Source organism: Macrotis lagotis, chromosome 1, assembly GCF_037893015.1.
Source record: "Macrotis lagotis isolate mMagLag1 chromosome 1, bilby.v1.9.chrom.fasta, whole genome shotgun sequence".
NCBI classification, from domain to species: Eukaryota; Metazoa; Chordata; class Mammalia; order Peramelemorphia; family Peramelidae; genus Macrotis; species Macrotis lagotis.
Window position 1 is genome coordinate 289632381 of NC_133658.1, and position 26393 is coordinate 289658773.

At 39.6% G+C, this 26393-nt stretch overlaps 1 protein-coding gene across 3 annotated transcripts in view; it reads right to left on the reverse strand.

Moving 5' to 3' along the window:
* The window catches only part of LAMC3 (laminin subunit gamma 3), an 88335-nt gene that overhangs the window by 7524 nt on the left and 54418 nt on the right, over positions 1 to 26393 (reverse strand). For all 3 annotated transcript variants that reach the window (XM_074210904.1, XM_074210903.1, XM_074210905.1), the window contains exons 13-24: positions 25821 to 26009; positions 21116 to 21361; positions 20716 to 20869; positions 18387 to 18529; positions 17037 to 17215; positions 14879 to 15017; positions 13844 to 14049; positions 13011 to 13087; positions 11660 to 11794; positions 9852 to 9999; positions 9321 to 9470; positions 8314 to 8416 (exon numbers count right to left, since the gene is read on the reverse strand). In XM_074210904.1, the coding sequence (XP_074067005.1) occupies positions 8314 to 8416; positions 9321 to 9470; positions 9852 to 9999; positions 11660 to 11794; positions 13011 to 13087; positions 13844 to 14049; positions 14879 to 15017; positions 17037 to 17215; positions 18387 to 18529; positions 20716 to 20869; positions 21116 to 21361; positions 25821 to 26009 (1869 nt within the window). The remainder of the gene's footprint in view (positions 1 to 8313; positions 8417 to 9320; positions 9471 to 9851; positions 10000 to 11659; positions 11795 to 13010; positions 13088 to 13843; positions 14050 to 14878; positions 15018 to 17036; positions 17216 to 18386; positions 18530 to 20715; positions 20870 to 21115; positions 21362 to 25820; positions 26010 to 26393) is intronic.

Below are 26393 nucleotides of genomic sequence, written 5' to 3' on the forward strand. Positions count from 1 at the left end.
GATCTTGACTTGATCCTTACAAAAACCCTGGGATAGTTGCAATCATCATACCCATTTTACAGGTGAAGAAATTAAAACTTACATATATTAAGTGATCTACTGAGGGTCACACAGCTACTCCCCAAGTTTTCTAGATTCCAAGACAAATACCCTATCCACTGAACTGTCCAGCTGTCTCAAATTTATGGATAAGAGAGAGAGATTATTCTTATAAGGGAAAATCAAACACCAGATACTTTTTTATCTGCTTGTACTGATCATGCTCAGGATCTGTGTTTGATTTCTCTCAACAAGAGCTATTAGTAAAATAAAAAAAAATTTCCCTTGGAACAAAGTGAGTTTAGTTCATCCTAGAGCAAATAAATAATAGTAACAACAAAAATAACAGTAAGAATTTATATAGCCCTTAAAGGTTTGAAAAGCACATTACAAATTTTATTTTACTTTCTCTTAAAGAAAAGCTTTATGGCCTTGGGCAAGCCATTTAACCCTGTTTGCCTTGCAAAAACCTAAAAAAAAAGGTTGGTAAGGAGCAAGCTAGGTGATGCAGTGGATAGAGTGCTGGCCCTGGAGTCAGGAGGATCTGAGTTCAAATCTGTCCTCAGACACTGAATAATTGCCTAGCTGTGTGACCTTGGGTAAATCGCCTTAACCCCATTGTCTTAAATTAAAAAAAAAAGTTTTAATAAAGGTAGCTCCATTTTATAGATGAGGATACTGAGGCAGTAAGAGATTAAGTGATGTGTCCTGTATCACATAGTAGGAAGTATCTAAAACTGGATTTGAACTCTATAAGCAAATATCTACTAGTAGTAGAGGGAGACCCTAGAAGCAAACTAAAAATTCAGAAGTTGAAGCTTGGAATGGTATTCTTCAAGAAAAAAGCTTACCTCTTCCTAGAAAATGCACTTGGAAGTAATTATAACTGACATTTAAAGAGCACTTCATGGTTTACATAGAATTTCATATCATTTATCTAATTTAATCTCCTGTCTAAAATAAGTCCTAAAAGTGTTACTACTTTCCCAACCTTCATAATCTTGGTTCCTTCCTTCCAAGATTTATCCTGTATTTATCCCTGATTTATTCTGTATATGTCTTTGTAAAGAGTTGTTTGCATGTTGCCTCTTCCAATAGACTGAGAGAGCTGGAGAACTCTTTTTTTTTTTTTTACATTTCTTTGTATTCCTTGAATACCACAGTTCTTGGAATAAAACAAATGATAATTTATCAGAAACTTAATTAATTTTAAATACATTTAAGAATTCAAAAGAATAAAAATTTAATAATAAATAAAAATTAAATTAAAGCAAAAACTATTCTAAAATGCTAATTGACTAGGCTGTTATAGTCTTTGCAGATGAGACAACTGAGCTCAGAAATAACCTTTCTGCATTACTTTTCTTTGACTTATCCATTATTCCATAGTTTTTTTCCCCCTTTCTTTTAGGTATTTTTGCAAGGCAAATGGGGTTAAGTGGCTTGCTCAAGGCCACACAGCTAGGTAATTTTTAAGTGTCTGAGGTGGGATTTGAACTCGGGTACTCCTGACTCCAGGGCTGGTGCTCTATCTACTGAGTCATCTAGCTGCCCCCATGATTCCATAGTTAGAAAGTGTCAGGGATGGGATTTGAACTCAAGTCTTTTGGACTACAAGTTTAGAACTCAACACATTGCACCATTCTCCTTTTGTGCATTTTATAGTTCCACAAAGGAGAAAAATTTTGTGATATGAAGAAATCTTAATGTTCTGCCTGAAAGGTTTGCTTTCCCTCCTCACCTTCACCTCTTTGTTTCCCTGAATTTCTTCAAAAATTATCACAAATTCTGTCTTCTCTTAGAGGTCTTTCCTGATTTCTCCAGTTACTAGGGTCTTCCCTCTGATATTACCCTTCTTTAGTTTTTATATATCTTGCAATGTTTCTAGTTATTCTCCAGTTGGTTTGAGGACAAGGATAGCATTTTTGTCTTTTTTTTTGTTTTTTTGCATCCCTAGACCTTGGCTAAGTGAGCCCACTTAAGAGTTTAATAAATGTTCCTTTTTGTTTCAAACCAAAACAAGAAAACTGAGAAAAGCCTAGTTCTTTTATCTTCAGATCCTGAGGTTCTTCCATGGTGGATTTTATCACAGATTGCAGAAGTCTGGACCTGGTTTGGCCCCCTTCATTCAATCAGAGGAGTCCCAGAACATCAAAAGGGCTCTGTATACATATGAAAAGTCTGGAATGTGGTTAGGTAGGAGGGGAAACAATAACAATGCCCCCTGGACTTAATTTTGTTCTCCAGTTTCCCCTTCTCTTCATCCCGTCCCCCTTTCTTTCTTCATTTGCATGGAAGAGCAAAAGAATTTTAGAAAAGAGAAAGTGGCTTGCCTAGGACTTGTAGAATCCGGGGTAATTTATGTTAATTGTGGTCTCTGGACTAGAATATTTCATCTTCTTTTGGTCTTAGGCCCCTTCCCAGAATTAAAAAAAAAGATACATAGGCTTACAAAGGAAACCAATTATGTTAAAATATAGTTATCAAAATATTAAAAAAAACCTCAGGGACCCCACATTAAGAACTTCAGTTAAATAGATGCAAATGAGAGTTTAGTAAAAGGAAATTAAGCATTAAGTTCTTTGGAATTTCCATGCCTTCCCTCCTATAATAATATGTATTTAATTGTTTTGTATATATTTGCATTCATTCACTTTATATTTATGTTGCACATGGGTGGTCTTGTCTTCCTCACTATAATGTAAGTTCTGAGAGAATAGGATTTGTTTCATTCTTGGTTCTTGATTCCCAGAATGTAGCACAAAGTGGGGACTTAAAAAATGCTTTTTGGCTGATTGATTCTAAGTGAGAGAGTGTGTGGTTCTTAGAATCCAGGAAATACAGTTCAAAAGCAGATTTAAGATTGAAGCTTACTAGGGAGACCTTGCCACCAGAGGTAAGGAATCAACTTCTGGAGAGGGAACAGTCTTTCTGTGAGGAAACAGTATTTTTGGGAAGGGTCAGAGAATCATAAAATCATTAATTGAGAAGTAGAAGGAACAAAGTCCCTGTAGGTTTTTCTTAGTCCAGCTTATGTCTTTTTTTTTTTTTTTTTTTTTTTTAGGTTTTTGCAAGGCGAATAGGGTTAAGTGGCTTGCCCAAGGCCACACAGCTAGGTAATTATTAAGTGTCTGAGACCGGATTTGAACCCAGGTACTCCTGACTCCAGGGCCAGTGCTTTATCTACTGCACCACCTAGCCACCCCAAGCTTATGTCTTTATAAAAGAACTGTAGCAGGCAGAGCCAAGATGTAGCAGAAATATAACTGAGCTCCATCCCACAACATCTCCACAAGGCTCCAGATTAGAAAATACTGCAGACTGAGTTCTGATTGGACTCAGTCAAAAATCACAATGAATTTTTTTCCCAGCCCAGGTTAGCAAGAGGAGACAGATAGTGGTCTGTATACATTGAACCTGATGGTCATGTGGAATATTACAGTAGAAGAGTTGGACTCTAAGATAAGAAGAGGTCCCAGATCTAGAAAGGTCTGACCTTGTGTAGGGTGCAGATAGGTGCCAATTAGAAGATCTGCTGCTCACTACCCAGTTCCAGACTATCCCTGAAATCCTGGAATTATACAATATTCAGTATCCCAAAGAAAGCAGCAGCAGGAACCTAGATAATACAAGCTCAACCTAGAAATTTCCTACAGAAGTTTGTAGAGGCAAAGTTGGTATGTAATCTGGAAGAATAAGGAAACATAGGGGTGGCTAGGTGGCGTAGTGGTAGTGGATAAAGCACCGGCCCTGGAGTCAGGAGTACCTGGGTTCAAATCCCGGCTCAGACACCTAATAATTACTTAGCTGTGTGGCCTTGGGCAAGCCACTTAACCCCATTGCCCTGCAAAAACCTAAAAAAACAAACAACAACAACAAAAAAAAAGAATAAGGAAACATTAAAAAAATCTTACCATAAAAATCTATTAAGGTGACAGAGGTACTTAAAGACTCAAATAGAAAAAGAAAATGATTCTAAAACATCCTCAAGCAGTCAAGAAGAAAAACACAGCTTGGGCACAAGTTCAATTCAACAATTGGAGATGAATCAAGAGCTAAGAAAACAGAATTTAAAAATTTTTTTTTGCAGATGAAATGAGGATGCTATAAGAAAAAACTGGAAAAGAAATTAGTAGTATGGAAGAAAGAATTGGAAAGGGTATTAATAGCTTGGCACAAGAGGTACCAAACCAAACCCAGGCAACAAACTCTGAAAATTAGAATGGACCAAACAGAAGCTAATGGTTCCATGAGAGAAGAAAAAATATTAAAGTCAAAAGGCTAAAAAAAGAAAAATCAAATTATCCCATAATAAAAACAACATACTTGGAAAACAGATGGAGGAGAGATAATTCAAGAATCTTTGAATTACTGGAAAATCATGACCAAAAAAAGAGCCTAGACATTATTTTTCAAGAAAATATGTAAGAAAAACTGCCCAGATCTCTTAGAAATACACAGCAAAGGAGAAATTGAAAGACTCCATTGGTCATTTCCCAAAATGAAACTCCAAAATGAAAATTCCCAGAAATATTATAGTCAAAATCCATGGCTTCAAAGTAAAAAAAAAAATACTGCAAACATCCATAAAGAAAGAATTCAATATTAGAAACCAGGAGGGATGAGAATTCAGGGAAGCCTGGAGGGATTTGTATGAACTGATGCTGAGTGAGATGAGCAGAACCAGAAAAACACTGTACACCCTAACAGCAACATGGGGGCAATGATCAACCTTGATGGATTCACTCATTCCATCAGACCCTCAATCAGGGACAATTTGGGGCTATCTACAATGGAGAATAGCATCTGTATCCAGAGAAAGAACTGTGGAGTTTGAACAAAGACCAAGGACTATTACCTTTAATTTAGAAAAAAAAAACAAACCTGATATCTTATTGTCTGATCTTGCTGTCTTTTATACTTTATGTTTCTTCCTTAAAGATATGATTTCTCTCTCATCACATTCAATTTGGATCAATGTATACCATGGAAACAATGTAAAGACTGGTAAATTACCTTCTGTGGGGGGTGGGGGAGGGAAGTAAGATTAGGGGGAAAATTGTAAAACTCAAAATAAATAAAATCTTTATAATAAAAAAAAGAATTCAAATATCCAGGAGTTACGTGATTTAGCAATCATCCCTATAAAAGAGCTTGGGATATGATATTATATTGCAGGCAAAGGATATAGCCTTATAGCCACGCATAACTTACCCAGAAAAACTGAGTATAAAACTACAGAGAAAGAAATAAACCTTTAATGAAACAAAAGACTTGCAAGCACTCTTGATAAAAAATATCAGAGTTGAGTAGAAAATCAAGAAACATATGGGGGCAGTTAGATGGTGCAGTGGATAGAGCACTGGCCCTGGAGTCAGGAGTACCTGAGTTCAAATTTGACCTCAGACACTTAATAATGACCTAGCTTTGTGGCCTTGGGCAAGCCACTTAACCCCATTGCCAAAAAAAAAAAAATATGGAAAAAGTAAGCATGAACCAGCAATTGTAAGGGACTAAACATTCTTCTAATATGGGGAGATGATATATGATATATGCCCTCTAAAACTCTACAGTTAGGGGTCAAAGAAGTCTAATTAAAGAACCTCAGAGTAGTTCTATTGGACCTTGAGATCTTGGTGTTTTTTTTTTTTTTTTTTTAGGTTTTTGCAAGGCAATGGGGTTAAGTGGCTTGCTCAAGGCCACACAGCTATTAAGTGTCTGAGGCCACATTTGAACTCAGGTACTTCTGACTCCCAAGGCTGGTACTCTATCCACTGCAACACCTAGCTGCCCCGACCTTGATGATCTTAAAAGGAAAATGGAAAGAGACATGAAGAGGTAAGTGCAGAACCAATTCTAAGATCATGAGGGCTGAGTATTAAATTTTAAATATGAATAGCTACAGATTGGAAATGGTTAAATGCTATAAATCAGGATTTGATTTATTATTTTGTTAATTTCTAGAATTAAGAAAGTAATACTGAAATAATAATTCATATTAAATTTTAAAGTGTATGATATGTCCATTTTTAAAAATGATTCAGTCGTTAAACATTTACCAGTCAGACCATAAAGAAGAGGAATACAGTAGGGGAAAAATGAGGAGGAAGGATGAGGAAAATTATCTTACATAATCGGTATAGCCAAGGAGGGAGGATCAGAGGGAGTGGGCAACATTTAAAGTTCACTCTCATGGAAACTAGGAGAATATACACACATACATATGGATTGGTACAGAAATACATTTCACTCAACAGGGAAATAGGGAGAAGGGAAAAGGGAGAGGAAGCAATAAGGGGTAGGGTAGATTAAGAGAGGTACTATTTTTGAGCAAATTAATCCTTAAGTAGAGACATACAGTCAATCAATAAACATTTATTAAGTCCCTTTTATATGCCAGGCTTGGGCAGCTATATGGTGCAGTGGATAGAGAGCCAGATCTGGAGTCAAGAAGACTTAACTTCTCAAGTTCAAATCCAGACTCAGAAACTTGCTAGCTGTGTGATCCTGGGCAAGTCACTTTACCCATTTACCCCAGTTTCCTCAATGTAAAATGAGCTAGAAAAGGAAAAGGCAAACCATTCCAGTATCCTTGTGAAGAAAATCCCTAATAAGATCACTTAGAGTAGGACACCACTGAAGAATGACTCAAGACAACAAATGTGGCAGGAATTGGATATACAAAGAGAGGCAAAAGACAGGTCCTGCCTCAAGGAGCTTACACAAAAAGATTTTATAGCAGCTCTTTTTGTGATGGCAGAAGATTAGAAACAGGGTAATTGGGTAATAGCAGAACAAGATATGATATATGAATATGAGAGGATGCTATTATGCTTTAAATTGAGGGAGGTGACAGAATCAGAAATTTGGAGAGATTTGTAGGAACTGATACAGGGTGAAGCAAGCCTCATCAGGGGAACAATGTGTACAATGACAACAATATTGTAAAGATTCTGAAAGGCTTAGGAAGTCTTTTCAACACAATGATCAATTATGATTTCAGAGGACTCATGCTGAAATATGCTGCCTATCTCCTGCCAGAAAGATGAAAGACTAAGAACACAGTTTGAGACACAATCACTATGGGAATTTGTTTTGCTTGACTATACATGTTTGCAACAGGGATTTTGTTTTTCTTTCTCAGTGTTGGATGGAAAACATTATTGAAAAAAGTAATTAAAGTAAAAAAGTAATTAAAAGAAATACTAAAAAAAAAAGAATTATAGCAGAAGTCTTAGTCTTTAAGCTAAAAGAGACAAGGTGGAATCATTTTCCCTGTAAAGAAGAGATATCAAGAACCTTAGGTCCAGGAAATCTTGCTTGGTAGTAACCAACAGGAACCATGGAATTTTTGGAAATACTCTGAACAGTATTCAACTGTGACAAGCAGGGAGCAATACCTGGCAGAGACTGGTCAGAAAGTACAGGTCTAGCAGAGATGACATTTTTTGTATATGAAATTCAGAGAATGAAATCAGAGTAAGCAATACAGTGATACTGCCAGAAGATGGGGGGCGGGGGAGACATTTAGCAGTGCCACAGGTTCCTTTACCAGATTGCTCCTGGCCACATGCATTACTTATATGCATGCTCCTCATTGTATGAATTCTGAAAATGAAAAAAGTAAGCATGAACTAGCAATTGTAAGGGACTAAACATATATAGATTGTTCTTTCCTTATGTGAGTTCCTTTCCATATATACTCCTAATGTGTATCCACTCTTCTCCCTGATGATTTTGGGTATTTATTATAGAGAGTGTCCCAGGCTTAAAGAGAAAATATTTTTATTGCTACTCTCCTTGTTATGTTATTTCATTAAATGTCTTTACTTAGAGCCAGTTATGTCCTTTAGTTGACTAGCAAAGGTATGATTTTGAGCTGCTTTGGAGTTGTACCTTTGTTTGAGAGACTATGCAAGTAGGGAAGGGTATGGTCCTTCAGCATATTATATTCTTAATGTATGGAAGGGAGATCTTCCCTTGAGGAGAGGTTTTCTCCGGAAACTTCTTCCCCAAGGAAGGAGAAGCTGAGTCAGTTGCCTAGTTCTAATAGGTACAGGTTGTTGGCTTCTTATTCCAGACCTATTGTGGTCCTTTGCTCATGTATCAGGTCCTTTCCTGTTTACAGATCATTTTTCTCATCTTCAGATCTACTCTTAATGTGCTCAGAGCCAGAGGGAGCAGCTTGGAAAAAGACCAGAATGGATAAGAACCTAGATGAAAGAACTAGGTGTCCCCTAGTGAAGGAGCTCTTATCTCAGAGGGTAGCTGTACCTTCCAGATCAGTCAGCAGAGTCTTGGAATCACTGACCATGACTCTGGCTTTGGCAATAGAGGAGGTGGCCAGGGTGAGGGCAGCATCAGCTCCATCTCGCATCTGTGGAGAAAGGAGTCAAAGGGTAAGAACATTTCATCAAATCACATCTTGTTAAATCGTTGTCTGATGTCAGACCACAGACAGACAACCAAGAGGAACCCTAGATCTTCTCCCAGAAAGAAACAGAATGGTGCCATAGAAAAACCTCAAAGGCCCTGTAAAAGATAGGAAAATGTAATGGCTAATCTCAGTTCCAGAGGATCCCTACTCCTCTCATTAGAGATAGAGAGGTAGGCCAGCTAGGTGGTACATGGATAGAGCATCAGTCCTGGATTCAGGAGGACCTGAGTTCAAATCTACCTCAGTCACTTGATAATAATCACTTAGCTGTGTGACTCTGTGCAAGTCGCTTAACCCCATTGCCTTGTAAAAACCCCTAAATAAATAAATAAACTAGAGATAGAGAGATAGTAGCCTGTGGATGAGGAATGAGGAAACCATATCTTGTGTGTGTGCTACTATGTGTTTGTTCCACTTATCTTAATTTTTTTTTAATTCCAAAGGAAGACTCTGTGGAGTTGTAGGGGTACCATGAAGTCACTACAGTGTAAAAAAACACCATAAAATATTAAAGAATAAATAATCATGGAGTCAGATAACCTTGGTCCTAGTAATAATTCTAGCACTAATTCTCTGTGTGACCCTGGGCACTTTATCTTGCTGAACCTCAGTTTCCTTAACTGTAAAATGAGGGAGCTTAATTTTAGGTCCCCTAGGGTCTTCTCAACTTTGATGTTCTGTGTTCTTCCAACTTTAACTTAAAATTTTTTCCCTTACTTTTATCCTTTAATGATTCTGTAAAAATAATGACTTCCTTTTTGTCTTCTTCCTTGGTAGTCCCCTGAAGTGATATAAAATCTCCTGGCTTTCAGGACCAGGGTGAAGGGATTGGAAAGGACCTCACCTGCTCAAAGGGTTGGATCTTCTGGAACTCTTCCTGGGAAGTGGTCAAGAGAACCTGGGCTGCTTTAGTGAACACATGCTCCCTAGAAGCCACTGTCTTTTCTAAATCCTGTCGTTTTTCGTCCAGGTCCCTGGCCAGGTGTGTGAAAGACTGGAGGAAGATATAGAAACAGATCTCAGTTCCTAAGGATCTCCAATGAAAGCAAAAAATTAGAGAAAGGGTGAAGTAAGAAGAGTCCATCTAGCTAGTGACTGGGGGATCTGTGAGGAGAATCCTTTGGGGCTGAGGATTAATCTTATAGTTTCTTCTTTGTTTTCCAATCCAGAACCTCCCCAGAAAACCAAAGGGAAAAAATTCAGTGGGATTTGTGCAAAGAAACAGATCCACTTCAAATACAGGGATAAAGAGGTGAATGCATGTGCTTAGTAGGACAAAACCTGTTATTAGCTGGGCTGTTGCAGGCTCCCTCTTTCAAGGGAACCCACCATCTGACTCCCACCCACCAGAGCCAGGAAGAAAACCTGCTCTGACCAGCATTTCAGGAGCTGAGAACTTCACCAGGCGCAGAGCCCCTTCTGAGCTGACTCGCTGAACAGATGCTAACACACTCTGGGCTTCCGTGGCTGCCTGGGCTGAGGATGTTCTGAATTCCTCCTGGGCTGTCTGCACCTCCTGATACCTAATGGGAATAGAGTAAGATAAGCCATGCACCTGGGAGGTCCCACCCCAGATCTCTACCTTTTAAGGTCCTTTCTAGCTCTAACATTTTGGGATTCTTTGATCCTGTGTCTGGAAGGTCTAGTCTGGAGTAATGCCTCCCTCCCTTGAACCATCTCTCTCCCCATCATCCTGTCCACTTCCCTACGGCAATAGTTTCTTCCAAGTGAGATTACCTTCAGTTTACCCTATATACATAGTTGTTTGCATGTTGGCTACTCCTTTGGACTAGGTGCTCCTTGAGGGCAGGGGCAGTGTTTTTGCTTTTCTCTGTATCCCAGTCTCCTAGCACAATGCCTGTCAAGCTCTTAATGAATGCTTGTTGAGTGACTGTTTTCAGGCCAGATCAACTTGTCTGGGACACTAATTAGTTGAATCACCATGGACAAATTACTTAAGATCACATGATCACAAGTTTTAGAACTGGAAGAGATTTTGGAGATCATCCAGCTCAACCTCTTTTTATTTTTTTTTAACAAACGAGGAAACAACCTCCATGAGTCTCAGTTTTTCCATCTTCAAAAAGAAGGCTAGATAAATGAAGAGATGGACAGATCATTCATAAACTATAGTTGCTAAGCACTTATTATTTGTGCTTGTCAAAATTAAAAGGTTTTTAGACCTTGTCTCCAAGGAACTTACAGTCTAGCAGGTAGCCTTGACACTAACTGAAAAGTATAACAAACTCCACTGCATGATAAATGCATTAATGTAAGCTTTTTTGGGGAAAAGAAACTGAATTTTATCCAGGCAAACAACTTATTTAGCAATACATGCCATTGCAAAATTAATCAGGTCCAAGACTTTTGGTAGCTAAGGCCTCCAAAGCTTGATTTCTTCCTAGATAATATACAATTTGGAAGGAATGAAAAATATGAATATAAGAATTAAGACCCTCAGTTTCTAATTGATGGAGGGTATCAGAGGACACTGAAGTGTGAGGGAAAGGGGTGGGTTTATGACATTTCTTAAGATGGATGACCTTTGGGAGGGGGAGTAATCTTAGGATTTCTCCAGAATCAGGTGACTTTTAAGTGGCTGAAACTTAGCTTCACAAAATTGTGGATAAAGGCAAAATGTAATCACTAATGCTATTTTATTTAACATAATATCAGAGTTGTGCGAAACAACTTGGTCATGAGAAGGCCAAGGTGTAATACCATCCTAGGGGATTGGTGAGGGTGTCATGGAGTAGATGACATTTTGATTGAGATGTTTGATAGTTGCAAAGCTAGATGAGTTCTAAAATCCATTTTAGATCTGAAATTTTTTGATTCTTCATGTCCCCACATGCTGAATACATGTTGTATTCCCTTCTCTGTCTAGACATTCACTGGTTTAGCTCTTTGTCTTTTCATGTCTATAACCCTTAGTCATATTTTATATATGCACCATTCTCTTTATGGCCAATCTTACCTCCCTTTGGGTCATCTTGTTTCTAGGTTAGTATAGCAGATCAAAGTATTTCGGAATATCATGAAATACCAAGGATATCTTTGCAATAGGGTACCATCTAGGCTACTGGGGGGGAAAATAGTCTAGAGGTAGATAAAGTCTTTGGTCAATGGTTCCCACTTTTTTCTCTTTCCATTAAACCCACAGACTCCTTGGAAAATACTTACCTGTCCTCTAGTTCATGCCATCTATTATTTGCATCTGTTCCCTCCATGAGACTCCACAGAAGAGTATAACTGGTATTGGAAGCAAGTAGAGCCCTCTGTGCTGCTGCCTCTATTTTAGTGGCCATATCTCTTTGTCTGTGGAAAGAAAACACTCCAGCCAGTCCACATCAGCAAGATAGACTCTCAAATCTACACAGTCTTCTGGTCTCCTCAACTAACCTGTAGGCTCTGTTAAGGTTGGGACCAGGATGAATATTTCTTTGAAACTACACTAGAGACCAACATTGGTGACTTCAAGCTCCCTGAGCCTTAGTTTCCTTATCTGTAAAATGAGGGATCTCAAGGGTCTCGTAAGTTCCAAAATCCACATAAGTTCCTAGATTTAGAGCTGGAAAGGACATTAGACATCACCTGGTCCTACCTTCTGTTTTTACACATGAGGAAACTGTGATTCAGAAAAATTATGCTTTGTTCATGGTCACATAGGTGATAATAACAGAGCTGGGATTTGAATCCAGGTCATCAGACTCCCAAAGTCAATGTCCTTTCCATCAGAACAAAAAAGAGATTCTTAATAAATAAATGATTTTGATTCTGTTGGAGAAAAGTGTGGGATGAGAGATAATAGCCTCAAACCTAAATTTAGGTATCAAGTGAGTTGTGATTGTATAATGACACATAGAACTCTTTGCTGAATTCTGGGAGAGGGTACTGAGGTTGATTTAGAAGTGTCAGTAGAGTATTAAGAAGCCTGGAGTCCCTGTGGAAGGTGAAAATCCTCATGCCTGTGAGTAAAGATGTATATCTATGAAGTATAAGCTTTATATGAAGAGGTAGACTGGAGGAAGTTGAAGTTTGTATTTGACATGGGCAGATCCTTCCTAGGGCTCATTTTGGAGCCATCCACCTCTCTTGTGTTTCTGCCTCTCTCCTCCTGCTAAATAATACTTAAAAGCCCTGAGTTTCTTATATACATTCAGTCAACCCACAATCTCTCACCCTAAAGTATCCAAAGAGTTGGATCCATAGCTTGACAACAATACCTCTCTCTTTTCTCTCTCTGTCTCTCTATTTCTATCTTTCTCCCTCCCTCTCTGTCTCTGTCTCTGTCTTTCCTCATCTACATGCAGCATCTGGTCAGTGTCAGACTTAATTAATGTTCATTGTAACCAGATTTCACCAAGATACACATGTGGTTTCCACCTCACTCCATCTGTTTTCTTGTCCCCCAATACACATGCAATATGATTCAATCTTGCAGCCTATACTCCTAGGAAGACAATCTAGCTGAGAGCTGTGTACAGTGTGCTAGGAAGGGTAAAGGTAGGCAACATCTGGTACTGTGATTTACCTCTTGGCCAGGGCCTGGGACTCAGTGGCCAGATGACTCCAATTGGCAAACTGGTTGGGCATTTCCTGAGGCATCACCTTTTAATTTATAAAAAAAGGAAAGAAAGGAAGGAATAAATTGCACATCCCTAAAGGGTTCATTTTTGTGCAAGTCACTCTAAATTTTAGAAGAGCTAAGCATTGAATGGATCATATAATATCAAAATTGTAAGGAGTCTTAGAATACAGAATGTCAGTTCTGGAAGAGGCCTTAGAATTCAGAATGTCAGAACTAGAAAGGTCCTTAGGATAGAGTATGTCAGAGTTACAAGGGACTTTAGAAAAAAGGCTGTTAGAAGTAGGAGGAACTTAAAACAGTATCAGATTGAAGGGACCTTAGAATACAGAATGTCAGAATTGGAAGGGACTTTAGGGCATAGAATATTAGAGCTAGAAGGGACATTAGAACACAGAATGGCAGAGCTAAAAGTTATCTTAAGAACACAGAATATCAGAACCAGAAGGGACCCTCGAATACAGATTGGCAGAATTTGAAGGAATTTTAGGACCAGAATGTTAGAGTTAGAAGAGACCTTAGAACACAGAGCTGGAAGGGCCTTAGAGACCATCTAGTCTAGGTACCCTTCTTTTATGGATACGAAACTTAAGCTTCAAGGAAAAGTGACTTGCCCACAGTCACTTTGCTGGGACTAGAACCCATATTTTTCTGGTTTCCAGGTCAACATCTTTTCTGGCCCTCCTCACCTCCCCCCACCTGGAATCCCTGGCTCTGTTCAAGACTCAGCTCACATTGTACCTTCCACCCAAGGCCTTTCCTCAGCACCCCAGAGGTACCATTGTTGTGAGGGCTACAGATGCCTGCTGAATCTCCAACTCTGTGGATAGCAGCAGAGCCTCAATGTCCACTAATTGGATGCAGGTCTTCTCCAAGCTACTTTTAGTGCAATTGATATTCTTGCTTGCTGCCTTCAGCTGATGCCGGGCTGCCTTCATGGAACTCTCCAACTCTTCCATTTGCTCCAGGAAAGCTTCTCTGGTATCTGTTTAGCCAATAATGAAAGGTTTAAAGATTTTATGACTTTGAAATGAAATGCCTTTATGTCTCTCTATCACTTTTTTCAGGCAAGAAGATACTCCCATCCTGACCTATTCATCAGATCTTCCCACTTATTCATTGATTTAAGTGAAAGCAGTTAGGTGGCTCAGTGGAAAGAGCCCCTGGATTGGCATCAGGCAGACCTGAGTTCAAATGTGACCTCAGGTGCTTACTAGCTGTATGACAAGTCACTTAGCTGTATTAGCCTCCTTTTGCCTTAGTTTACTTATCTGGAAAATGGGAATAATAATAACTACCTTCTAGGGTTATTGCGAGGAACAAAAAATATAATAACTGTAAAACTCTTAGACTAACAGAATGCCTTCTGGGGGGTGGGGGGAGGAAAGCAGGAATGGGGGAAAATTGTAAAACTCAAAATAAATAAAATCTTTAAAAAAACTCTTTCTAAGCCTAAAAGTATTATATAAATGCTATCCTATATTATATATTAGCTAACAATTAGCTAGCTAATTATTTTATAAATGCTATTTTAAAATTTTTTGTCCAAATGTGATTTCATTGGTATAGGAATCTCCTAGAGAAGAGACTATCTACACTGACATGTAAGTCGGGGTTTTAGGAAGCTACCTAAGTAACAGTCAGTATTTAGCAGTGGCAGGTTTGAACTCAAGAGTCTTTTGCCTTTAAATTTGACTCTATAGTCATCATACTTTGCTGCCTCAGAATAATTGTCATTATCTGGCTCTGATCTGGTAGTTTTCCTAAGGATTCCCTGACCTCCTTTACTTTGTGATCAAGTTTTCTTGCTATACCTTGAAGCAGATAATGACTGTGGTAGGTATCTCCTCTGGGTGACTCTCCCTGAAAGACATAATCCCTCCAGGGGCTGTCACAGTCAGACTTCTGCAGCCATCGCTCCATCATTGTTAACTTGGCTTTGAGTTTGGTGGCCTGGGGACAACATGGAAATAACATTCTAATAAGGGATAAAATTTAGAAACTGGTGCTCAGAAGTAATTTGCCTTGATTCACTTTCATTCTTTCTCTGTAATGCCTCCTGCTCTTATCTTTACATTTCATTTATTCTTGATCCCATTTGTTAGAGGACTATGATATCAGGAAGGTAATGGCATGACTTGCAAGTAAATTGGATTTAAGTGAGAGTTACCAGCCTCACTCTTTCTTCAAGAAACATCTAGATCTAGAGGCAAAATATAGATCAGTATGACTGAACATGACTAGGGATACAGTGAAAGACCTTGGCCTTTTTAAACTAAAGTCTTTCCCAGGTCTTAGTTTGACTGAGGCTACACCCTTTCAATGATTAAAGCTAAGTAAGAAATAGTCCAGAAAAAAACATCAATCTGTTGGGGAAGACTGGCCAAAATAGAAACTTTAGCTATATATACTCACTAAGAGTCATCTGAGTCCAAACAATGACCAAGTAAGGCTGGGGCTGGGACCTATTGTGGACCAATCAATGAGAGTCAGAATGATTTGGGTTTATAGCATGATCCTTAAAAAAGAAATCTAGGTTGCAATACCCAACTTGGAGGTTTCAGAAAACATAATTTATATTCCTTTGGGCTGAGCACCCAGAGGGAACAGTTTTGATTCCCATTGTGAACTGAGGGACTGGAGGGAGGGGTTAGAGGGTTGATTTTCGTCCTTAGTTCTTGAAGAGGACCAAAATGACATCAGTATGTTTGAGACAAGTTACAAAGTGTCCTGGCTGATAAGATCAATACAAGCTCAGAATGCTCTACACAGGTAGGGCACAAACAGTCTAAATGAATTTTGGGGTGGATTTTCTTTCTTTTGAGTTACTTTAGTTCTGCTTTGCTCAGGAAGCACAGAACTTTCTTTGATTTCATTTGTACCAATTTACAAGTTGACTCCCTCATTGGAATGTAAGTTGCTTAAAGGCTGGGAGTGTGTTTTTTGCTTCCCTGTATATCCAGGAATTAGCATAGTATCTTATGGGTAGTAAAAATGAATAGATTTACTTACCAGGGTCTACCTATTTTCTTAGGTTAGGGGCAGGAAGGTGGGCCCCCATGGTATAAGGTCTATGAAATCATTTGGTCTGGTGCTGCCGGGCAACTGCAGATGAGACTCAAAATTCAATAAATCCAGGAGCTTTTTAAGAGCGAATTAATTACATGTTTGGCCAAATACAGCAGAACTAATTTTTAAGTTGATAAATTTTGTTTGGTCCAAGAATTATGTTATAAATATTCAAATGGTCCTTGGCCAAAAGGATCCCTGAGGTGGCCCAGTTCAAGTCCCTCAAATTGCTCTAATCTTTGGGGATCCTTCTATGATCTGTATTTAAGTTTTGCCCTCTATGAATCAAGGCCAAGGGAGTAAATGGATGACTTAGTCTGTATCTTTGCACAGGCCTGGAAAGTTCTCGCTCCTCACCTCCCCCACCTGGAATCCCTGGCTTTGTTCAAGACTCAGCTCACATTGTACCTTCCACCCAAGGCTTTTCCTCAGCACCACAGCCCCTTAGTACCCTACTTTGAAATGGCTTTGCTTATGCTTTGTATTTTATTATTTGTGTATAAGGTTGTTTTGTTTTCTCCTAGTATAATGTAAACCCCTTGAGGGCAGGAATGATTCAATTTTGCCTTTATACCCTCAGGTCTAGCAGAGTGCCTTGCAGAGTGGCTGGTACACAGCAGGTGCATAATAAATGCTTGTTGAATTGAACTGAATTAAGCTAAAAATATGTGACCTAACTTCCTTGTTGTTGAGATTAGAATAAAGAGGCTCCCATGTTTTTATGATTTCACTTGAATAATTAGATGAAACCCCAAAGGAAAAGGACAGGAAGAGCCAGGTAGAGGGAAATGGAAATTGGGGTGGCAGGAAAATTTTGGGGAGCAGAAATGGAAGTTGAGTCAGTTTTAAGTTGGGGGAGAGGAGGCAGGAATGAGGAAAAGGGCAGTCCAGGGAGTGGATTACCTCTTCCTTCACTAGGGAGAAGCAAATTGGGCATTCCTGGCACTGAGAGCCCTCAGCAGTGAGGAAAAAGTTCTCCTTGCAGCGATCACACTTGTAGCCCACGAAGCCAGGCTTGCACACACAAGTGCTGTTCTCCCGGCACTGGGTGGTGAGTGAGCCCAGGGGGGAACAGTTACAGGCTGGAGACAAAGAATAGAGTCGATTAGGAGGTGCCGTCAGCCACCAGGGAAGCAGAAGGGGCTCTCAGTCTGAGTGGAGTGTGGGCCATGCTTTGAACTCCCTGGGCGACCTTTGGCAAAGCATTTGACTTCTGTAAGACCTCAGTTTACTCATCCTTTGAAAGAAAGATGATGGATTAATGATCTCTAAGGTCCTTTCCTGTGCTGTATCCTATTATGGCAGTTTGTGAGGCAGAACTGGGGGTGCCTGCTCAGTCAGTCAGTACTTTAAAAGCTTCCTTGGAATGAAAAGGACCTGATGCTCTTGGGATTTTAGGTCTGGATTGGTCCTTTAGAGGCCACCTAGTGGAATCCTCTGTCTCTGTGCTGTGTTATACATTTTCTTCTTTACCTACTTCCTTCTTTTCTGCCTGCCTTCCTTCCTTCCTTCCTTCCTTCCTTCCTTCCTTCCTTCCTTCCTTCCTTCCTTCCTTCCTTCATTCCTTCCTTCCTTCCTTATTTTTTTCCTTCCTTCCTTCTTTCTTCTTCCTTCCTTTCTTTTTCCAGAATTATGATTTCATTGGTGTGGAGAATTCCCAGTATAGAAAATTCCCTCCACTGATGCAGTCCAAGAATTCATCTGTAACTTATAGTTTTAAAAGAGGTTCCAGGGAGTTGTTTGGGAAAAGAAGTGACTTATACAAGGTCACATAGCTAGTACATAATCAAGGGTAGGACATGAACCTTGGCTTCCCAACTCCATAACTAGTCTTCTAACCAATATATGACATTGCTCCTCAAACCACTCCATGAGATCCTAGAATGTCAGATCTGGAAGGGATTGAGCATCATCTAATTCAAATTCATCATGTTGCAGATAAAGAGACTGAGGCCCAGAGAGGTAAAGTTTCTTGCTCAAGATTGCCCAGCCAGTTAGTAAAAGAGATTCCTGCCACCTAGTTTCATGTTCAGAGAGATGACCTAGTATCACTCATCTTCAACATCTTTTGAGTTCACTTGTAGTTTCTAGTATGTGTTCTTGGAATACATCTTGACTCCTGATATAGCCATACTCTGCCCAAGGATCTCAATGCCTCTCTTCCCAAGTAGACCTGCCCCTCTCCTGCGCTGATGAAATAGGTTAGAAGAAACAGCCTGACCCTAACTCTCCAATTCTGTGATATTTCCTTACCTCGACAGCCCTTGGCAGAGAAACCGAAGAAATCAGGTAGGCAGTGGGTGCATGCCACTCCACCAACGCCAGGGAGGCAAGGGCACTGCCCAGTCACAGAGTGGCATTGGTTCTCCCGAGAGCCTACAGGATGGCATTTGCAGCTGAGATAAAGGAGAGCAGAAAATATTAGAGCTGAGTCCTGTACCCTTTTATTTTGTGCAGCATCTAGGGGGCACAGAAGTAAACCTGGACTTTTCCTACATTCAGGATGAAATAGAATATAATTGATACCTACAAAGGCAGGAGCAGGGTTAGGCAAATAAAGGCATCAGCAGGTTTAGACATAGTCTTTTGTGAATTAGTATGACATGGAGACAGACTTGATGAACAAATATTAGGATGAGGGGCTGTCTTTGAACTAGAGCCTGACCCCTTCCCTTCTTTGCAGAGGTAAGAAACAACAGGTGTGAACACTGAATGTACTAGGGACGTGAGATGAGGTGGCAGGGGAGGCAGAATTGAGTTTCACATCTGGTTGCAAAGGGATTAGTGAATAGACTTGGAATGCATCAGGTATGTGTACTCAACTCTTAGCAATCAGAGGTGAGGTGAAGTGAGGCTCACCCTCCCTCCCTCCTTCCTTCCTTTCTTCCTTTATTTTTTTTTTGTTACAAAAGAAGGGAGGAAGAAAAGAAGATGATATAAATCAAAAGAGAACAACAAAAATACATTTGGAAAATAAACTAGACAAAGTTAAATCTGAGTCAAATAAATGAAGTCCTCTTTTTCATAGTGCATGATAAAATTAAAAAATGAATTATTCAGCTTTTGACCCTATAATACTACTTCCAGGTCTTTGCCCGGAGAAGTCCAAAGAAAAAGGAAAAGGATCCATATGTATAAAAATATTATATAGTAGTTATTTTTTTTGTGGTGGCAAAGAACTGGGAGATAAGAGGATGCTAAATAGTTGGAGAATGATTGAACAATATGTGATATATGAATGTAATGGAATATTATTGTACTCTAAAAAATGAGGAAAAATTTCAGAGAAGTGAGAAATTCAGAAAAATAAAGAGAAATTTCAGAGGCACCTGGGATGAACTGATCAGAGTGAGCAGAACTGGGAGAAATATGATATAGGAAAAACAATTATTAAAGACTGGAGAGCTGTCATTGGTGTATTGACTAACCACAGTTCTAGAGATCTGATGAAAAAGATAATAGTTATCTCTTAAGACAGAGGAGATGGACTCAGGGTGCAGAATAAGACATACATATTTGAATTAGGCCAGTGTGAGAATTTAATATGCTTAAATTATGCATCTTTATTGCATAGACTTTCTTCATTTTTCTTCCTAATGGGGATAAGTGGGAGGAAGAAGGAAAATAGGGAGAGGTTAAGGAGAAAGAGAAAATCAGAGCAATGGAGTCAAAGACAGAGAGAGAAGGGAGAGAGAGAGAGAGAGAATCATTGAGCATTTAAAAAAATCAGCAAAAGAGAATAGAAAGAAGACCAGAAGGAATGACAAATAGGACGGTTTTAATAACTACATATTAAATCTATTATTTCATTTAAAAGAAGAGTAGGTTCTATATGATAGAGATTCACAGCTTTTCTTTGTTTTCAATCTACTGAGCAAGGGGTTCTTCTCCATTTTTGTGTATATCATGGACCCATCTGACAGTCTAGTGAAACCTCAGATTATTAATTTTTTTAAAAAATTCATAATGAAAGAAAATACTAAATTTCAGCTAGAGGATGGTAAAAATAAAGATATAATTCTTTTCCCACTCAAATTGATACATCCTTTTTTCAATTTAAGAACTTCTCTGCTATTTGTATGGAAGTGCTCATCTTATTTAGTGTTTATTAAATTGAGAAAAGAAAGGAAGAACAGATAAACAAAGAGAAAGAAAGGAAGGAAAGAAGGAAGAGAGAAATATATATTTAAACCTCATTAGCCAAACAGGGTGTTGCAGAAGAAACTGAGATAAATGAAACCTCATGAGGAAGGCTTGGACATATGACAAAAAATCAGGAAGCCTGCTATCAGGGAGAACAGCCCTGTGAACCCACACCCTGAACCTTGGGTGCCTCTGTTAACCAGCTAGACCCAGGGTCTGACTCAGTGGCAATTCCCGTGAGTCTTTTTAGTTAATAACACCTGCCAGCCAGGCTGGCAGTGCAGCTGGGACATATTTATTCACAACCACAGCTCCCTTCCCTGGATGACCAAGCCCTCCCAGATGGGGCACGCAGTTGCCTCCCTCCACCCAGGGCTGACAAAGACTAGTGGGGAATGAGTGACACAGACTAGGAGTAGCTTGCCCTGGCCCTACCCACCTCTGGCAGCCCCTCTCTGGCTGGAGATCATAAAAACCAGGGCTGCAGCTACTGCAGTCTCGTCCAGTCACATGGGGAAGGCAGGAGCACTGACCTGTCCCAGGGTCACAGGACCCCTGCTCTCTGGTTGAGCCTGATGGGTTACAGCTGCAGGCTGGGGGATAGGAGGGAGAAAAGAGGAAGACATGAAGTGTTTGGGTTCATCAGCCAAAGGCAGAGAAGAGTAGCTCCTGTGACTTTCTCCTTAGATTTTTCTCCTAGGATCTTCCCCTCTGGCAGCAGAGGGCATCATGTAATAGAAATATGAGTATTCGAGTGGGGAAGAAGTCAGAGCTCTGGTCCCATCCTTTGTGCTGTGCTCTCTTTCCCCACTGAACCTCCCAGGGCTCTCCATACTCACGAGAGCATTTGTCCACAGGACGAGGGTTCAGGGCGCTCCCGTAGAAACCTTCCTGGCACAGCTCACAGTGGGCACCTGTGGTATTGTACAGACAGCGCAGACAGTGGCCTGTTGTGGAATCACAGTTGCCCACAGCGTTGGGGTCCACATTCCCATTGCACTGGCATCTCTGGCAAGGCTGGGGAGGACCAGATCTTCCAAAGGGGTCCCCAAAAAAGCCATCATCGCATATTTCACATAGACGTCCTGAATGGGCATGGGGGAGAGAAGAATATCAGAAGGGGTTTACAGAGGATGGGGCCTTACCATGTCTACATGGGAAACCTCCTACCAGGGTGGGGAAGTTGAAAGAGCATAGGCCTGGGAATCAAAAAATGTGGGTCCTTATTCTGGCTCTGGCATGTAGAAAGATATCTAATCATTTCTATTGCTTGCTTGCTTATTACTGTTTCTGCAGCATTTGTCTTGTACTCAGCTATGAGATAGGATGAGTTTGGAAAATGACTTGCCCAAGAGCAAAAGGCCAGTAAGAATCTATAATCTGGAATCTAAGTCCCCTGCTTTTTCAATCTTATTACTTCTTCTACCGGAACACTTCCTATTTCTCTCTCCATATTTTACTTTATAGTCTATCAAAATCAAGTCAAAGGGGTCCATCGTTTTTCCAGAGCTAGTGGTGTCATCAACTTTACTTAGTTCAGTTGGGTAATAACAAACCCCCAAAACACCAAACACATAGCTGATGAAACTCAAAAGGGAAAGGGTGTGATTTGTTATAAATTTAAAAAAAAATTTAATTTATTTCTCCCTCTTTAAAACCATCTTTCATCCAACTTTTCCCAATTCTATTGATGGCATCACCATGTCTTGTATACCTAGCAATTCTTTTTCTTCATCTATACCTCAATTCCCTTCATGGTTCAATTGAAGTGACATGAGGTATTTATTTAGACATTAGTGCCCATTTCCAAATTAATGGATATTTATTTTGTACATATCCTGTATTTAGTTATGTGAGCTTCTTGAGAACCGGACCTGTTTTTTTGTTTTTGAACCCAGTCTATGTAGTCAGTTCTTATTAAATAGTTATGGTTAATTGAACTACTTCTATGCCTATGAGGGCCAGAGCATTAAAAAGCAAGTTGGGAAGCCAGGAAAAGGAGGGAGTGGTGAAACAGGCTTTTTGAGGATCCCAGAGCTTTAGGAAAAAGGGAAATCTCCCTATTTTTTGATGAGTCTTTTCTTTATTCTAGAAGATATTCCCTCAGGCCAATTTGGTTCTAAAAGAAGTAGTTTGGCTTTGTTTTGTTTTAAGGGAAGTCATAAACATCACCCTCCTGTGTCCCAAAGAAAATGCTGTCAGAACTGATAGAATCATAACTAATAGAATCAGAGATATCTTCCTATCTCCCTCCTTTCCTTCTCAGCTACAATTCTTTTCAAAGCTGTCTACATGAGAGCCTCCATTTCCTCTGCTGTCACTGACTTCTTTTTTTATTTTAAATTTCTTTATTTAGAATTTTATTTTTCCCCTGTTTGTATGCAAAATCAATTTTTTTTAACATTCATTTTTAAACTCTGAGTTCCTGGTGGCTAGGTGGAACAGTGGATAGAGTACTGGCCCTGGAGTCAGGAGGACCTGAGTTCAAATCTGACATTAAATCTGGCCTTAATAATGACCTAGCTGTGTGACCTTGCAAAAAAAAAAACCAAACAAACCTAAAACAACTTTGAGTTCCAAATTCTCTTCCTTCCTCCTACTGAGAAAGCAAGCAATTTGATATAGGCTATACATGTCCTGTCACTGACTTCTAAACCTCTGTGATCTGACTCCAGTCTCAAGATTCAAATGAAACTGCTTTCTGCAAATTTAATGATCTTTTATTAAAGTTCGTCCCTCTTGACCTTTGGCAGCATTTGACATTAAATACTCTCTGGTTGCTCTCTGGTTCTTTGTTACACTACTCTTTTACTTCTGTCTATCTTACCACTCCTCAGTCTTTGCTGGGACTTCATCAGTGTCTCTCCCATTCACCATGAGTGTCCTCCAAGGCTCTGTCCTTGGTCCTCTCTTCTTTTTTTTTTCCCCCGAGACAAATGGGGTTAAGTGGCTTGCCCAAGGCCACACAGCTAGGTCATTATTAAGTGTCTGAGACCGGATTTGAACTCAGGTACTCCTGACTCCAGGGCTGGTGCTCTATCCACTGCACCACCTAGCTGCCCCGGTCCTCTCTTCTTTCTACTCTTTCTCATCAGTTCCCATGGGTTCAATTTGTAGATTACTCCCAAATCTATATATCCAGTCTTACTCTCCTAAGATATAATCCCATCTGACCAAATGCCCATTCAACATTGGATATTCCACAGGCAAATCAAAAACAACATATCCAAATAGAATTCATTATTTCTTCCCTCACCCAATCCTTTTTTTTCTTCCAAAATTGCTTTCCAAACTTTCATTACTGTCAAGAAAGCTATCATCCTTCTTTACAGGCTTACCCTCAGGCAACTAGATGGTATACTCTGAACCTGAATCCAGAAAACATGAGTTCAAATCCAGCCTCATATACTTAATAGTTGTAGGACCCTAGATAAAGTATTTAAATTTCCTCATCTGTAAAATGGAGATTAATAGTACCTACACCTTAAGATAGTTGTGAGGATCAAGTAAGATAGTATTTATAAAACAATTTGTAAAATTGTTTATATTATATAATTAATATAATATTTAATAATACAATAAGTTAATGTTATAATAATAACATAAAATTTAATGAGAGAATATTATTATCATTATTATTAGTCACTTTGGATTCAAATCCTCACTTAGTAATATTGAAACTTTATTTAAGGCTTACCAAGTGCTTTCTATACATGATCTCATTTGAATCTCACAAGAACCCTGGGAAGTAGGTGCTTTTTGAACCTCAAAGCAAGCTATAAATAACAGCCATTATGGCTTATCAACTCCTCACTGTCACTTGCCTGTTGTCACATCTTGTCATTTCATTTTCTACAACATCCCTTGCACCCTGCCCTTTGCTTTCCTGTCCCCCCTCCCCCAGGGTTTTGACTCTCATCACCTCCTACCTGGACTCCAACAAGAAACTTCTCATTGCTGTCTTTTGTCCATCTCAAATCACTCCCCCCCATTGCAAACCATTTTTCCATAATCTGCTAGAGATATTTCCCTAAAGCATAGGTTGATCATGTCATCTCTCTGCACACTAAATTCCAGAGGCTCCCTGCTACCTTTAGGAGAAAATATCTGCTGAACTTTAAAAACTCTTTACAGTTTGACCCCTTTCTATCTTTCTATTTTTCCTATATATCATTCCCTTCCATACACTTCTCAGTAGGCACTGTGCTAAGCACTTTACAAATACTATCTCAAAAATATGTTAAAGATGATTATACATGTACAACCACGGGATGGGTGAAGGGAAGGGAGGGAGGCGGAAAAATGTAGAACTCAAAAGATTACAAAAAGATTAATGTTGAAAAATATCTTTATATATAATTGGAAAAAATATAAAAGAAAATGAAATTAAAAAAAAGAAAAGTCAAAAACAAAAAACAAAAAACAAAACCCAAATACTATCCCATTTGACCCTTTCAACAATTTTGGGATATAGGTGCTATTATAATAGCCATTTTTTTGTTGTTAAATTATTTTGTCATGTTCAACTCTCCTTAATCCCATTTAGGATTTTCTTATTGAAGTAGAGGAAATTGAGGCAAACAAGGTTAACTGACTTGTCTAGGGTCTGAAATCAGATTTGAACCCAGAAAGTTGAGTCTTCCTGATTCCAGGTCTGGCACTCTATATCCACTGTATCAACTAGATGCCCTTATCTGTAGCATAATATGTATTTTAAAGCAACCTTTCCATTCTGGAGTTGTCTTCATCCCCAACCCATTCTCAGGATTAGGAAATTCCTAATCTGGAATGCTATGTGATGAGGCAACCCAGCTATGTTCACTTAATTCGTCTCCCTATTTTTTCTTCTATATCACCTCCTTGTGACTTGCCTTCCTTATATGGGTACCTAGAAACTTTTTAAGACCCCTTTATGTGTTTTTTTCAGTTAGACTATAAACTCCTTGAAGATAAAGACTATCTTGTCTGCCCAACCCTTAGCACAGTCTCTGCATATGGTAAACACTTAATAAATGCTTGGTGTCTTCCTTCCTTCCTTCCTTCCTTCCTTCCTTCCTTCCTTCCTTCCTTTCTTTCTTTCTTTCCAAGGCAAATGGGGTTAAGTGGCTTGCCTAAGTCCACACAGCTATGTAATTATCAAGTGTCTGAGACTGGATTTGAACCCAGGTACTCCTGACTCCAGGGCCTGTGCTCTGTCCACTGCGCCACCTAGCTGCCCCTCTGCCCCTCTGTCTCTTTCTATGTCATTCTCTCTCTCTCTCTCTCTCTCTCTCTCTCTCTCTCTCTCTCTGTCTCTGTCTCTGTCTCTGTCTCACTGGGTGATAGGAGGGGAAAACAGCAGTATGCAATTGTATACTCCCTTGTTTCTCCCCTAACTACACTCTTCCAGCGGCATTCCTCTCCTCCCCCAGTGGCCTGGCATCCTAGGAATCTGTCCATCCCTATGAGTCTCAGCAGTCCCACCCTTTCCTTAAACAACCTTTATATTCCTCTCCTGAAATCAGAACCAAGGAGCAAGAGTCCTGTTTAGGTCTAGTCTCTCACCTCTCTGGCCCTTAGGACAATGAGTACACACCACCTCCCCAGTGTCTGGGATAGTTGTACATGCTGATTGACCAGGACAAGGACATGGCTTGCAGTCATCCACACGACCCAAAAAGGGATTGCCGTAGAAACCGGGGATGCATCGCTCACAGTGGGGGCCCTCTGTGTGGTGCAGGCACTGGCAGATCCCTGAGGGGGAATAATAATTGTCATATCATAACCTGAGTTCCTGGTTATGAAGTCTCCTTATCTCCTTTGTAAGAAAAGAAGGGACCAGGACATATTTTCACTTTAGAAGAGAGAAAAAGAGGTTCAGAGAAAGGCATGAAGTGACTAAAAGACATATAACCTTTTTTGGCCCGATGATGATAGAATTGTGGTCTAAATCTAACCAAAGGAATTGCCTTGAAAGTGTACATTTTCTTATGATTTCTTATGAAACCCCCTTTCTCTCTTTTTTCTCAAGTAATTCAACCCAGGTCACATATTCTCATATTTTGAGGGACAAAAGCACAGTAACTTATGATTTGTCCCAAGGAATCTTACTCCCCATACCTTCCTGCTGAATAATAA